Genomic DNA, 16851 nt, shown 5'->3' with positions numbered 1-16851 from the left:
CCAGGGTCTCGAGCTTGATGACGAGTTTGGAGGGTACTATGGTGTTAAATGCTGAGCAGTAGTCAATAAACAGCATTCTTACATAGGTATTCCTCTTTTCCAGATGGGATAGGGCAGTGTGTAGTGTGATGGCTATTGCATCGTCAGTGGACATATTGGGGCGGTAAGGAAATTGGATTGGGTCTAGGGTATCAGGTAGGGTAGAGGTGATATGTTCCTTGACAAGTCTCTCAAAGCACTTCATGATGACAGAAGTGAGTGCAATGGGGCTATAGTCATTTAGTTCAGTTACCTTAGCTTTCTTGGGAACAGGAACAATGGTGGCCATCTTGAAGCATGTGGGGAGAACAGACTGGGATAGGGATTGATTGAATATGTCCGTAAACACACCAGCCAGCTGGTCTGCGCATGCTCTGAGGACGCGGCTAGGGTTGCCGTCTGGCCCTGCAGCCTTGTGAGGGTTAACACGTTTAAATGTTTTACTCACGTTGGCCACGGAGAAGGAGAGCCCACACATTTTGTGTCTGTTATTTGAACTCTGTGAAGCATTTATTTGGGCTGCAATTTCTGACATGCAGTTAACTCTAATGAACTCTTCAGCAGATGTAACTCTGGTTCTTCCTTTCCTGTGGCGGTCCTCATGAGAGCCAGTTTCCTCATTGCGCTTGATGGTTTTTGCGACTGCACTTGAAGAAACTTTCAAAGTTCTTGCTTATTTGAGCTGTTTTTGCCATAATATGTACTTGGTCTTTTACCAAATAGGGCTATCTTCTGTATACCACCCTGTCACAACACAACTGATTGGCTCAAACGGATTAAGAAGGAAAGAAATTCCACAAATTAACTTTTAACCAGGCACACTTTTTAATTGAAATTAATTCCAGGTGAATAACTCATGAAGCTGGTTGAGAGAATGCCAAGAGTGTGCAACGCTGTCATCATGGCAAAGGGTGGCTACTTTGAAGAATCTAAAATACATTTTGATTTGTTTCACACTTTTTTGGTTACTACAATGATCCATATGTGTTATTTCACTGTTTTGATGTCTTCACTATTATTCTATATCGCCTTTTGGAAAGAAACTCTTAATTCCTTATGAGTATGTTTAAGAGCTGATACCTGAACAAGTATTTCAAGGGAGAGATAGAGGTACATAAACAATTATGGGTTTTCAGTATATTGTTGGTATGTCGACACACACAGACAGACACAGATAGACACCACACGCAAAGGCAGGCACACACACACACACACACACTTTCCCTCTCCCAGGTACACGTAGGAATTAGTCCGACATGGCCCCAGTAAAGATGTTGACCTTTCAGAGGAAGCGTACACCCTCTCTGAGCTTGTAGAGATGCTACACACTGAATGGAAAGCAGCTGTACTCATTTCCTACTCCAAATCATGCAGGACGAGCTGGATATCCTGGCTGTGGCTCTTCAGCACCTCTATTATGGCTATCGCACAGCAAAGCAAAACAACAACAACAAAAAAACAAGAAGGAACACACGAACATGTTCGTTACGGATGTAGTTTACCGGAGAAAATATAGAAACAATCGTTCGATTTTCTCCGTTGGAAATGGGGATGTGCTGATTATTTATTTGTTTCCGGCTGGAGTTCAATTTGGTGAATTCATTGTTTTGATCATTTTCATATAATTTCTATTACAACCGTGTCAGTATTCCAATACTTCAACAGCCACTCCACAATGTAGCTATTGTAAGCTGTCGTAGAATCGTGTGGAGCAGAACCTTGTATATATGCCATACACAGGAGGCTACTGAGAGGAGGATGGCTCATAATAATGGCTGGAACGGAGCAAATGGAATGGCACCAATTTGATACCATTCCACTTATTCTGCTCCAGCCATTACCACGAGCCCGTCCTCCCCAATTATACATACACAGTATGTATATCATTATGGCTGTATACATATGGCTCTGGTATGGAGCTTAGTGACTCACCTTCTATGAAGTCTGATGGTGAGTAGACCTTGGTGGTGCGGCCCTTGTCTGCTCCGTCTCGGGGTGTGTTGAGGCTCCGCAGGGCTGTCTCCAGCGCTTCACTCAGCTCATCCCTCCGGTCCTTCCTCACGGGCTTCTCCTCAGGGTGCCTTGTCAGGCCCATCTCCAGCTGGTACACCCTCTGCAGGGTGAAGCTCTCAAAGGGCACCACGGCGTACTCATTGGGTATTCTAGTACCCTGGTGGACCTCCGCCCGGCCCAGCTGACTGCGAAGGAACTCCTGGAGGTCTGTGTGGCTCCTGTCAGCCCCAGGCCCCTGGCCCCCCTCCCCGAGGGCACCTCCTCCTGGGGGCTGTCCGCCCTGGCCTCTCCCTGCCGCCCGCTCCATTGTCTCTTGAACTCCTTTGAGTTGCTCACTACGCTCCTGCAGTGCTTCTTTTAACTGGGCGATCTGCTTCTTCAGACTCGCCATGTGTAGCTTGTGCTGCTCCTCACGCTCCGCTAGCATGGCCTGGTAGTCCTCCCGTCCCGGGGGTCCGCTCTGAGCCGCCCCTGTGCCCCCTGCTGCCCCTACCCCCAGCCCTGGGTGTGGCAGGGCGTGGCTCACCAGGTTGTCCTCGGAGTGGGGGCTGCAGGTCATGACGTAGAGGAGGGACAGAGAGCAGCACACTAGGACCAATAGCACGCCCACACGGGACACCCAGGCCAGCAGACCTCTCCGCAGCATCCCGCTATTACCCAGAGGATCCAGGGATACACACACACACACACCTTACCCTCCAGCAGTCTCACCGCCCACTAAAATATGATTGTCTTTGTGATTGATATTAATGTCTGACTAACCAAAGAAGATCCGCCTGAATGATCATTTGGGCCATTATAAGGGACATCTCAACATTGCTCATACCATTGTCTGGATTCCTCATCCGTATGTTTGCGTTCAAGGGTGAGGCCCATTGGTCATGTCCCCTTCTCCTTCGCCCCTGGCGGGGGCCCAGTAAGGTTTGACGAGGTCCAGAACCTGGCTATTTCTATTTCCGATCCGGTCATTGGTAACAGACGCCATTCATCAGTGACTCACATCACATATGGTCCCACTACTTTCTCTGTGCACCCTGCTCTTTCCTTCCTGTCTGATGCTGCATTACAGGCCCCTGAGAGAATGTCTGTCTGGGATTCGTTGTTTATTCCACTGGACTCATGTTGAGGGCTGATGACACATGATTCGTCTTCCTGGACCTGATTGAGTAAACTGCATAAAGGAGTGAGAACACAAACCACATCCCTTAAAAGAAAGTGAATGAACATTTTGGGTTCGCAGTTTCTTCATGATGTATATATCTTCCATGAGTCGCCTTCTGGAGGGAGAGAGAGAGAGAGAGAGAGAAAGAGAGAGAGTTAAAACTCAGTTGGTATGAAAGCGCAGTTAAGGTTCATGAGTATATGATATCATCACTATCATTAACATCCCATAGTCATCATAATCAATTTCTTCAAATCTCCATCTAGACATATGTCTTGGTATATACGATTGCTTGGCTCTCTGAAAATGAAGAGCTTCCCTTTGTGGTAAAGCTCTCGATATGCTGCAGTATAAATCTGTGATGTTTTATTTTCAGAGATAAAAAAATTGTCATAAACCTGGGAGGGCTAGAGGTCTGCATGAGGTCTAAGGTCTATTGCATGAGGATATAGGGAAGGACAATAGTTTCAATATCTAACTCAGATTATAAAACATGCCACTCAATTTGAAATGTTTACTTTGATATGAACTGAAAGCATGGCTTTCTACCTAGCGACACAGCCAAGCCAAGCATCTCGCAATCCCTTTAACTGCCGAATAACAATGTGTGCTAGTGATGACAGTGTGGCACTATGGGGGTTGTTCTAAAAGCATTAAGGACTGTAGACGTATGTGGACACTTCTGCCTGCCTGTCTTCTCACTGTGGAACAACTGGATCAGTAGGAGACAAGCAAACACAACACAAGAAAATGGGCCATTTACACACCCACACAAACACTCTCTCTGTCTCTCTGTCTTTCTCTCTCATCCACAAGAACATTTCCTTAATCACATTAAGGAAGACTGTATGGACAGAGATAGAAAAAGACTGCTTGCCTGTAGGCCTATGTTTCTAAGCCTGTGGGCACGTGTTGTGCAGGTGAGGGTTTATTTGTGTGTGCTGTGCACGATGGAAGCACGGGTCCACGTGTGTTTGTGAGTGTAGTTACTGTGCAGTTAGTGTGTCTGTACGCGTATCTCCCTGTTGACTCACCACACAATGATCTATTTGATACTGTACCAGTCAAAAGTTTGGACACACCTACTCATTCAAGGGTTTATCTTTATTTGACTATTTTCTACGTTGTAGAATGAGAGTGAAGACATCAAAGCTATGAAATAACACATATGGAATCATGTAGTAACCAAAAAAAAGTGTTTTAAAAAATCAACATACATTTAATATTCTTCATAGTAGCCACCTTTTGCCTTGATGACATCTTTGCACACTCTTGGCATTCTCTCAACCAGCTTCACATATGCTGAGCACTTGTTGGCTGCGGTCCAACTCATCCCAAACCATCTCAATTGGGTTGAGGTCGGGTGATTGTTTAAGGCCAGGTCATCTGATGCACTCCATCACTCTCCTTCTTGGTCAAACAGCCCTTACACAGCCTGGATGTGTGTTGGGTCATTGTCATGTTTAAAAACAAATGATAGTGGGACTAAGTGCAAACCAGATGGGATGGCGTATCGCTGCAGAATGCTGTGGTAGCCATGCTGGTTAAGTGTGCCTTGAATTCTAAATAAATCACAGACAGTGTCACCAGTAAAGCAACCCCACACCATCACACCTCCTCCTCCATGCTTCACGGTGGGAACCACACATGCGGAGATCGTCCGTTCACCTACTCTGCATCTCACAAAGACACGGCGGTTCATGCAAAATCTCTAATCTGGACTCATCAGATCAAAGGACAGATTTCCACCGGTCTAATGTCCATTGCTTGTGTTTTTTGGCCCAAACAAGTCTCTTCTTCTTATTGGTGTCCTTTAGTAGTGGTTTCTTTGCAGCCATTCGACCATGAAGGCCTGATTCACGCAGTCTCCTCCGAACAGTTGATGTTGAGATGTGTCTGTTACTTGAACTCTGTGAGAAAAAAGAAATTGGGGCTGCAATCTGGGGGTGCAGTTAATGAACTTATCCTCTGCAGCAGAGGTAACTCTGGGTTTTCCTTTCCTGCGGTGGTCCTCATGAGAGCCAAATAAAATATATTTAGATTTGTTTAACACTTTTTTTGGTTACTACATGATTCCATATGTGCTGTTTCATAGTTTTGATGTCTTCACTATCATTCTACAATGTAGAAAATAGTCCAAATAAAGAAAAACCCTTGAATGAGTAGGTGTGTCCAAACTTTAGACTGGTAGTGTAGGCTCAATGCAGCCTGCTACTAATGAAATGACCAGTTATGTCAGAATACCGGGCTGTATAGGTCCTGTGCTCTGTGCCTGCGCTGCTGGGTCAAACCAGTCTCCGATGTTTACATAAGCATTTACGAAACGAATGCATTATGTAGGGATTATGAATGTGTTATGTACGTAGACACCATTGAAAAAAAGTTCCCAGATGACTTTGCCCTTCCTGTAACAGCGCCATGGCCACTTCAGATCTCAAGAATCTAAAGTGGCTTCTTCCTCTTGTCTCCTCTCCTTCATCATTGCTGGTCTGAGATTGTTTTCACTTATTTCAGTCAATGTGGGGGGAGCCTGAATAATAGAAATTAACTTTCACCTGCCTGGTTATGTTATGACCTGCAAAGGAGACAAGAGGATGTGACGTTACGACTATTGAGATGTAGCCTGTGAGTCCATATAGCCTCTAATTACCAGGCATCCTTCTAGCAGCACAGAGATTCCCACCCCACAGAGCCAGGGACTGGGGTTGGGAGGAGAGACTGAATGAATGGTGACTCACAGCCAAACCACTGACTCTCACTGACTGTGTCAATGGATAGATTCCCTGGTTGTCATTTAACTCCCCAAGGGAACGGACAGGGCTGTCATACCACAACATATAACCTCTAAATCATATTACGGGATGACGTGTTCTTCTCTAACATTCATAATTAAATGATGATTTATTATTAAATTACAGCATCATCCTACTGATTCTATCTACATTTAGAACAATGTAACCCTCATGTGAAACTCAAATAAGATAATTACGAAAAGTAACATCTAAAGAACGCCTAACATCTACATCTACTTCTGAGAACTCGGGTAATTTGTCAACTGAGCTACAAGTCTTGACTTAATTTCCAACTGAAGTAAAACAAACTGCCATTGTATTGCAGTCAGGAAATGATGTGCCTTTTTTTTCCTCATTTTGGCACGTCTCATCTCAGCAGTGGCCACTGTCCAATCAGAGAGAAGTAACTGTGGTGACACGGTTTACATGAGTTTAGTCACCTCTGATTTGTGCTGTTGTTCCTAAATAGTTACGTACCACAGTGGGTTCTGTCTTACAGTTATTGCTGTTACTTCTGCTCATGTTTCTGACTCTCTCCCGGGATTTGCATGACTAAGAGTGATTGGTTTGTTCCTTTGGAGCAGTAAAGCCAGATTCATGTTTATGCAGAATATTTAATTACACAGTGGCTAAATCTGAATCATTATATGATCATTACGCAAACAGTGTTTATAAATATTTATAAACGCTTGTATACAAATGAAAAAATGCGATAGATAGATATAGAGAGAGAGACAGACAGACAGACAGAGGAAAAACAGATTGATAGAGAGCGAGCGAGCGAGGGAAAAGAGGGAACGGCAGAAAAGAGAGCGAGGTGAGGTGGCGAGTCGGGCGGGCGAAGATCAGATCGGGACGCCTCCTGTGTTCAACGCTGAGCGGCCTCTGGCTTTGGCACAGAAGTGACGCCCCCTGTTAGAGCGGCTTCCTGGCTACATTGGTGGTGGAGTGGCGTGGAACTGTGCTCGCCGTTCTGTGGGTGGGAGGTGGTGGTGTGTGTGTCTTTATAGTCCCGTATAGCTCAGTTGGTAGAGCGTGGTGTTTGCAACGCCAGGGTTGTGGGTTTGATGCCCACAGGGGACCAGTGTGAAGGAGAAAAATATGAAAATGAGTGCACCTACTACTGTAAGTTAGTCGGATTTAAAAATGTTAAATGTACTGGGGCTACGTCAAACTAATATTTACATGTACCTGGGGGAGGGAAGAATGTGTGTGAGGGGGGGGGGGGGCATTATTATTATAAATAGTGACACGTTTCTGGCCCATTCCCAGACAGCAGTCACAGTTATGCAGGAGAAATAACTCCTGAAACAGAGAAGGGAGGTTTGAGAGGATTTGGGAGGATTGGGAGGTTTGAGAGGTTTGGGAAGATTTGGGAGGATTGGGAGGTTTGAGAGGTTTGGGAAGATTTGGGAGGATTGGGAGGTTTGGGAGAATTTGGGTGGATTTGGGAGGTTTGAGAGGTTTGGGTGGATTTGGGAGGTTTGGCAGGATTTGAGAGGATTGGGAGGATTGGGAGGTTTGAGGGGGGCGGGAGTGCTTCTGACAGCCTTCTTTTTCTCCTCAGTAGAAGAGACTGTCTCTGTGAAGTGTGAAGTATGATTCTGTGACAGTCTCCAAATGTACAAACAGTAGTTCAATGTGTGTGTGTGTGTGTGTGTGTGTGTACCCACGTGCGTTACTAAATACATGAAGCTAGAATGTACAATCATTTACCATAGTGATCATTTCAACAAGACACATTCGTTACATACATCCCCGTAAGGCATAAGCAGTGGTCGGTCTGTAATCACTATAAACAAGAAAATTAACCACAGAAACACACCACAAGGCATGATTCTGACCCTATTAAAAATACTCTGTGATCTCTGTATTTCTTCTGTTATTTTCCCTTAGGGAACGTACATAGGCTTTTACAGCGAATCTGTCTGAACTGGTCCTGGTAAAAGGAGGATGTTCTACTGTGACATACAGGAAAAGCTCCAGGTGGGTCTGCCGGGCCGCGCCACCTGGTTTCACTGCCTTACCATAACCCCATCACCAGGTCCATCCCTGAGAGAAAGGAGGAGAGCACGCAAAACCAGTCCCAGATGTCATTGGAGAGCAGTCCTGGGTGCACGTTTCGGACCAAGTTTTTGGAAAACCTGCTTTAGAGAGAAGGAAAAAATGGAGGACAGGGTTAGAGGAAGAAAGAGAGAGGGGAGAGAAAGAGAGCTAGAGTGATCTATAGAGAGAGAAAGAGAGGGAGGGTTAGAGGTAGAGAAGGGGCTTTTTGATGTCTCTCTGGCCCTCAGGTGATTCTCCTTCCCCTTGATTAGGCTTACTGGTAGCTGGTTTCCTCAGTGCCAGACCCAAGCCGTATTCTAGCCTACCCTACCCACCGTCTGGCCCACTCAGCTCTTAAAACCCCCCATCTGTTCTGCTACACACTAAACACATCTCTCAGTTGCACACTCCATCTCTCTATCGATGTATAGTACACACAAAAGCACACATTGACATCCGACAAAGTCACAAAGTATTTCAAATGGTAGACCCATACCCTATACTTAGTAAACACAAAGAGAACATAACATCATACCTGGGTATTGAAACATTCGCTGTGTACGTTCACATTCTTCCAGATGCTCACAACTTCTCTCAACGAGGCTGTGTCTTTATAGGTACTACAAATAGTGCAATTAGTTCTGCATGTACATTGCTGTGAAAAAGTAGGTTCCCTTTATTTAATATTAGGTTTCGGTTGACGATCTGATAACATTCAGTATCATAAAATATGCAAAAGTAGAGAAAATGAGAAAGTGGTCAAATACTTTTCCACGGCAACGTAAGTACGAATCTATATTTGCCTAAAACAGTGGTACTTGAACCATAAACACTATAAAGTTGCCTTTCATAAAACAATGCACAGATGAGGAAAATTAGAGGGCACATCCTTAGTGCATCACAATAAAAAGTCACAACGTTTTTAATACTGCATAAAAATCCATCCCTATAATTACAACTGTTTAAATAATGTGTGAGAAGGGATAGCTGGGCTTGATTTCAGTGTCTCTGGGCTTCAAACCCCACATCCTGCTGTCTTGTGGTGAAACTAGTGTCTTAAAAAGGTATTTACTTCCTTCCTAAGTCCTTCAACCAGACAACTATTTTAAGTTTATTAGTGGGTTCTTAGCGTAGCAAGATCATGGTGTTCCTCTAGTCCCCTCAAACTCAACTCTAGACCTCAAAGCCAGTTCCACCGAGTTTTTTCATTGTTCCCCTCTAATCAGGGACTGATTTAGACCTGGGACAACAGGTGAGTGCAATTAATGATCAGGTAGAACAGAAAACCAGCAGGCTTCGGACCTCGTAGTGTCAGAGTTGAATACCCCTGCCGTAGTCTATATTATCAATTTCCTATCCCATCGTCACTGACACTCAGAGGGGCAGGAGGTTGGGGAGGTGCTTGTGACAGCCTATAGTTTTCAGTGATAATATACTATACGTGTACTAAATGTGTGTGTTCTGCCCTCAGTGCCTTGGCACTCACCACCCGTGTCCGATGATTGCCTGAAAACAGATGAGCTCATCAAGCATGACCATCTAGCCGCAGGTCACGTCTTATCTGCACAGATGGCATGGCTGTATGACACTCAAAAGACATGCACGCAAGATCACACGCACGCACAAACTGTCATGCACTCCCACACACTTCTTTCCCCTCCGCTTTCCAGCTGCCCGTGAAATACATGATGGACCGGATTTCTGGCAAATTAAAGCTCAGATTCCAGCGACCTTTTCCAAGAAAACGGTGTAATACTTTGGCCAGCAATGCCAGCCTCCATTCACTGATCTGGGAATAGGATCAGTGAATGGAGCCAGTGTGGATACATGTGCACTTGACTGGTAGCCAAGACTACTGGTTACATAACACAAGGAGAGGTGGAGTTAGTGTATGTGGCCAGAGCTGGTGTGTGTGTGTGTGTGTGTGGAGCTGGGTCGATGAGGGCGACTCATCCTCTGAAATCTGGTCATTATGGAGACATATCTCTGTGGAGATCACATTACTACTATTCATAATGAACATGTGATAAATCACACTGGCCAGATGGACTCAAAATGTATACTCCAAATGGCACCCTAATGCCGATATAGTGCACTACTACCCATTTGGTCCTGGTGAAGTTTATTAGGTACACCCATCTAGTACCGTGTTGGACCCCCCTTTGCCTCCAGAACAGCCTGATTTCTTTGGGGCATGAAAATGTTGCTCAATTGGTGGCAAGGGACCTAACGTGTGCCAGGAAAACTTTCCCCACACCGTTACCCCACCGCCACCAGCCTGTACCGTTGACACCAGGCAGGATGGGGCAATGGACTCATGCTGCTTATGCCAAATCCTGACTCTGCCATCAGCATGATGCAACAGGAACCGGGATTCGTCGGACCAGGCATTGTTTTTCCACTCCTCAAATTGTCCAGTGTTGGTGATCACTGGAGACGATCCTTGTTTTTAGCTGATAGGAGTGGAACCCGGTGTGGTCGCCTGCTGCAATAGCCCATCCGTGACAATGACCGACGAGTTGTGCGTTCTAAGATGCCGTTCTGCACACCACTCTTGTACTGCACCGCTATTTGCCTATTTGGCATGACTGTTAGCTTGCACGATTCTTGCCATTCTCCTTCGACCTTTCATTAACAAGCTGTTTTCGCCCACAGGACTGCTCTGTTTGTCGCACCATTCTCAGTAAACCCTAGACACGGTTGTGTGGGAAAAGCCCAGGAGGCCGGCCGTTTCTGAGATACTGGAACCACGCTCAAAGTCGCTGAGGTTACTCATTTTGCCCAGTCTAACATTCCATCGAACAGTAACTGAATGCCTCGATGCCTGTCTGCCTGCTTTATATAGCAAGCCACGGCTACATGACTTACTGTCTGTAGGAGTGAATTATATTCTTGAACACGGTGGTGTACCTAATAAACTGGCGATTGAGTGTATATCAGTGGACAGTACTTCAGAGATGGACTGTACTTCAGAGAGAGAATGACTGACACCTGATCTGTGTAACATGAGCTAAACGTCCCATCAGCACCACCAGCAGGCCAGTAGAGGACTAACTAGTGAATATTTCACACAGTAAACAACAGTACATCTCTAACAGATGGACATTGGACTCCCACACAGATGCAGACATATAATGTATTGTTGTATTGAGCATCTCACTAAGGTAAATCATACCCTCCTAAACAGAAAGTTAAGTGGACAACATACACTACATGGCTCGTTGAACATCTCATTCCAAAATCATGGGCATTAATATAGAGTTGGGAGTTGGTCCCCCCTTTGCTGCTATAACAGCCTCCACACTTCTGGAAAGGCTTTCCACTAGGTGTTGGAGCATTGCTGCGTGGACTTGCTTCCATTCAGCCACAAGAGCATTAGCGAGGTCGGGCATGGATGTTGGGTGATTAGGCCTGGCTCGCAGTCGGAGTTCCAATTCATCCCAAAAGTGTTCGATTGGGTTGAGGTCAGGGCTCTGTGCAGGCCAGTCAAGTTCTTCCAGACCAATCTCGACAAACCATTTCTGTATGGACTTCACTTTGTGCACGGGGGCATTACCATACTTTGTGCACGAGGGCATTGCCATGCTGAAACAGGAAAGTGCCTTCCCCAAATTGTGACACAAGGTTGGAAGCACAGAATTGCCTAGAATGTCATTGTATGCTGTAGCTTTAAGATTTCCCTTCACTGGAATTAAGGGGCCTAGCCCGAACAATGAAAAACAGCCCCAGACCATTATTCCTCCTCCACCAAAACTTTACAGTTGCCCCCAGTTAAGTGGACAACATACACTACATGGCTCGTTGAACTTGACTGGCCTGCACAGAGCCCTGACCTCAACCCAATCGAACACTTTTGGGATGAATTGGAACTCAGACTGCGAGCCAGGCCTAATCACCCAACATCCATGCCCGACCTCGCTAATGCTCTTGTGGCTGAATGGTTATTACTGCATTGTCGGAACTAGAAGCACAAGCATTTCGCTACACTCGCATTAACATCTGCTAACCATGTGTATGTGACTAATAAAATTTGATTTGATTTGATTTGATTCTCCTGGCATCCGCCAAACCCAGATTCGTCCATTGGCTGCCAGATGGTGAAGTGTGATTCATCACTCCAGAGAACACGTTTCCACTGCTCCAGAGTTCAATGGCGATGAGCTTTACGCCACTCCAGCTGACACTTGGCATTGAGCATGGGGATCTTAGGCTTGTGTGCGGCTGCTCGGCCATGGAAACCCATTTCACGAAGCTCCCGCTGAACAGTTCTTGTGCTGACATTGCTTCCATAGGCTTCACAATAACAGCACTTGACCGGGGTAGCTCTAGTAGGGCATAAATCTGATGAACTGACTTGTTGGAAAGGTAGCATCCTATGACGGTGCCACGTTGAAAGTTGAAAGTCACTGAGGTCTTCAGTACGGACCATTTCACTGCCCGTGTTTGTCTATGGAGATTGCATGGCTGTGTGCTCAATTTTATACACCTGTCAGCAACAGGTTTGGGTGAAATAGCCAAATCCACAATTTTTAAGGGGTGTCCATATACTTTAGTAGTGTAGTGTATGTGTTTGGCAAGTGACTACTAGTCATTTCACTGCTACAGTGTGGGGTCTGACACTACTAAGGAAAATAGTACGTGGCTGATTTCTGACTGCCAGTGCTCATAGTTAAAATATTTGACTAAATCATTCATAAAAAACACATTTAAATCAATCCCAGTTGGCATTTCCATGGTTTAGAAAACAACAGGATTTTTTATGGACAAATATTTTAGCAGTAAGGGACTTAACCACACCTTTCCTGATTAAAATCAAGAGGTTGAATTGTAAGAGAGCAGAATTGCGGGTATAGGCTATAGGAGATCGGATGTTGTGATGTGGTAAATCTATGGTGAAACAACTCAAATACTGACACTTTAGTCTCTCACGACTTTAATCTTTTACAGCTAACCTCCCCAATTGTCATCAGAATTTAGCATGACAAGAGACGGGTGGGCTGGCTGGATGAGTGTGTATGTACAGTGCCTGTCACGTTACAGCCATATTCTAAAATTATTATTTTTCCCTCATCAATCTACACACAATACCCCATAAAGACAAAGGAAAAACTTTTTTTTTTTTTTTTTTAGAAATGCTTGTAAATTTATATAAAAAAACAAAACAAAAAATATTTACATAAGTATTCAGACCATTTGAAATTGAGCTCAGACGTATCCTGTTTCCATTGATCATCCTTGAGATGTTTCTACAACTTGATTGGAGTCCACCTGTAATTGGACATGATTTGGAAAGGCACACACCTGTCTATATAAGGTCCCACAGTTGACAGTGCATGTCAGAGAAAAAAACAAGCCATGAGGTCGAAGGAATTGTGTGTAGAGCTCAGAAACAGGATTGTGTTGAGGCACAGATCTGGGGAAGGGTACCATCACATTTATGCAGCATTGAAGGTCCCCAAGAACACAGTGGCCTCCATCATTCTTAAATGGAAGAAGTTTGGAATCACCAAGACTCTTCCTAGAGCTGGCCGCCCGGCCACACTGAGCAATCGAGGGAGAAGGGCCTTGGTCAGGGAGGTGAACAAGAGCCCAATGGTCACTCTGACAGAGCTCCAGAGTTCCTCTGTGGAGATGGGAGAACCTTCCAGAAGGACAACCATCTCTGCAGCACTCCACCAATTAGGCCTTTATGGTAGAGCGGCCAGACGGAAGCAACTTCTCAGTGAAAGGCACACGACAGCCCGCTTGAAGTTTGCTAAAAAGGTACCTAAAGGACTGTCAGACCATGAGAAACAAGATTCTCTGGTCTGATGAAACCAAGATTGAACTCTTTGGCCTGTATGCCAAGCGTCATGTCTGGAAGAAACCTGGCACCATCCCTACGGTGAAGCATGGTGGTGGCAGCATCATGCTATGGGGATGTTTTTCAGTGGCAGGGACTGGGAGAATAGTCAGGATCGAGGGAAAGATGAACGGAGCAAAGTACAGAGAGATCCTTGATGAAAACCTGCACCAGAGCGGACCTCAGACTGGGGCGAAGGTTCACCTTCCAACAGGACATCGACCCTAAGCACATAGCCAAGACAACGCAGGAGTGGCTTTGGGACAAGTCTCTGAATGTCCTTGAGTGGCCCAGTCAGAGCCTGGACTTAAACCTGATCGAATATCTCTGGAGAGACCTGAAAATAGCTGTGCAGTGACGCTCCCCAGCCAACCTGACAAAGTTTGAGAGGATCTGCAGAGAAGAATGGGAGAAACTCCCCAAATACAGGCATGCCAAGCTTCTAGCATCATTCCCAAGAAGATTCAAGGCTGTAATCACTGCCAAAGGTGCATCAACAAAGTACTGAGTAAAAGGTCCGAACACTTATGTAAATGTGATTTTTAAAATGTATTGTTATACATTTGTCAAATTTTAAAAACCTTTTTCCGCTCTGTCATTATGGGGTATTGTGTGTAGAGGATGAGAAAACAAACACAAACATCTATTTTAGAATGAGGCTGTAACGTAACCTAATGTGGAAATAGTGAAGGGGTCTGAATACTTTCCGAATGCACTGAATGTGTGTGGGTGCATGACTGCGCACAAAACTAATTGAAATCATGACCTCTCCCTGTTCAGTTATTGATTTACACTTCATCACTCTCTCCCCCGTGTGTGTGTGTGTGTGTGTGTGTGTGTGTGTGTGTGTGTGTGTGTGTGTGTGTGTGTGTGTGTGTGTGTGTGTGTGTGTGTGTGTGTGTGTGTGTGTGTGTGTGTGTGTGTGTGTGTGTGTGTGTGTGTGTGTGTGTGTGTGTGTTATAGCTTACTGCTGGAGAAGTGAGAGTAGGATACTGTCTCATCTCATTCCAACACTACCCTCTTTCATCTCATTAGACACAATCCCATTTCCACTCCAGCCTATCCATATTCTATTAGTCCATTCACTTCCCAATATTATCTTGCCCTCCCATCGTTTAAAAGAAAACATCCCACTATCCTGTCCCAATGAATAAGACACCATTATTCAAGGAGTCTCCTCTCTTTACACACACACACACACACACGCCAAATAATTTTACAAATTGAAATGGCTGAACTGACTAGTTAAAACTGAAACAATTTCCTCACCAAATCTTACACTCAAGTAAAGAGACTCTAAACGTCCTTATGTGAACAGTTAATTGTGTGTACATGGCAACATGTGCTCATATCAACCGCAACTCTCAAACAATAGCCAACCAATGCCAAAGTGTATCTTACTTACCCACAGCATCGCAATCTCACGCTTTAGACAGACAATATTTAACAATAATCTTTGTAATCTCTACGTACCTTTCAGTTTCATTCATCCATTTCTCATAATTCCAGCGGAGGGGTTCGCTGAAGCGCACGGTGCGGTACCCACACCTGGACCGGTCTTCGAGCTCCTGAGTCCGTGAACACGAGTTTAAAGTGTGTGTGTGTGTGTGTATGTATACTCTGACAGGAACAGGATCCGCGAGTCCGCCCCGGTGATTCCTCCGCCTCTCCTCTAGCAACTCACATAATGGATGTGTTGTTACCTGATCCAGCATGCCATTAGCATAAGAAACACTACTGGCTTTCATACCAGCCTGGTCTCATAGACTAGACTTAACATAGTAAACATAAATCTGGTACACTCAAATTAGTGTGATAAAGTAAGTTTGGTATGGTTACATAAAACAGATTGTTAGAGCAAATTCTAAAGTATGTTAGTTGGTCAGAGTGGATGGGTAGGCATACAACCTGAACGTCTAGCAACCCAAAGGTCGTGGGTTCAAATGTCATCGCAGACAACTTTAGCATTTGAACAAATTAGCAACTTTTCAACTACTTAGTACTTTTTCTCTATTTTGCATGTTAGCTAACCCTTCCCCTATTGTACGTTTTGCAAATTCGGGACATATAATATGAATTGTAATTCATAACATATCATGGAAATGGGCGAAGGACATCCACAAATGAATACATAGGCCTACCATACGAAACGTAACATATCATACTAAATGGAGTGTCTCGAATATACTTACAGAATAATACGACATTCCCTGAGACCAGGTTGTTCATACACAGACCAGCAAGAAAGTAGTCTTATTTGATTGAATCTCTAAATGCATTAGACATGTGAATCTGGATTTGTCTATGCACAATTTCAGTTGCGTAACTTGTTGTGTATCTTATTTGGTCTGGCCCTGAAATAGACTTGACAATCCCATGTGAAGAAATCGGGGAGATGAGGGCTGAGAAACGCCCCTGACACACAAGCATGCTATAAAGCGCTCCACACTCGATTCTGTCCTTTGATCTAGTATGAACAAGTAAAACTGCGGTGGTGAAATATCAAACGTAGGCCTACTGTTCTTGGCTAACATGCATGTGGAAATAAATCAAGATCAATTTTATGGATAAAAGCCTAATCCATTTTGGTCCCAAAATCAGGTCCATTATTTTCGGTAATACGAGTCTCTTGTCAGTTAAGAAAAGGAAGTACTGAGGTCCTCCTGTTGCAACTCTGTTCTGTTGACAATGCGGTTTAGAAGCAGAGCTGAGCAGCGGTAGGAAAACTACATCCGCAGCTACAAAATAGTGGTTTATTCATCAGGGCTGCACTCACCACTCACACAATCCCACTGGCTGTGTCTCGAAGCACACTGAGAACAGGTCTCAGAGCAGTGGTTGCGGTCAGACAGTTCATTTGGATACTTGGGAAGTCTGACTCAAGCAAATCAAATCAAATGTTAGTGCTCACATACACATATTTAGCAGATGTTATTGTGGGTGGAGCGAAATGCTTG

General features: G+C 44.7%; 1 protein-coding gene across 3 annotated transcripts in view; it reads right to left on the bottom strand.

Annotated features, from left to right (window-relative positions):
• Positions 1-16594, bottom strand: part of LOC129818811 (chondroitin sulfate N-acetylgalactosaminyltransferase 1-like) — a 39795-nt gene extending 23201 nt beyond the window's left edge. The window contains exons 1-3 of one of the 3 annotated variants that reach the window (XM_055875067.1): positions 15368-16594; positions 8034-8153; positions 1972-3329 (exon numbers count right to left, since the gene is read on the bottom strand). In XM_055875067.1, coding sequence (XP_055731042.1) covers positions 1972-2698 — 727 coding nt within the window. In that variant the 5' untranslated portion in view covers positions 2699-3329; positions 8034-8153; positions 15368-16594. The remainder of the gene's footprint in view (positions 1-1971; positions 3330-8033; positions 8154-15367) is intronic. The other 2 variants (XM_055875068.1, XM_055875069.1) reach the window with 2 other exon arrangements.
• Between the last annotated feature and the right edge of the window lie 257 nt (positions 16595-16851).

This window comes from Salvelinus fontinalis, chromosome 21 (genome assembly GCF_029448725.1).
Source record: "Salvelinus fontinalis isolate EN_2023a chromosome 21, ASM2944872v1, whole genome shotgun sequence".
Classification (NCBI taxonomy): domain Eukaryota; kingdom Metazoa; phylum Chordata; class Actinopteri; order Salmoniformes; family Salmonidae; genus Salvelinus; species Salvelinus fontinalis.
Note: the sequence above shows the minus strand (reverse complement) of the source record. Positions and strands in the feature narration are given on the sequence as shown.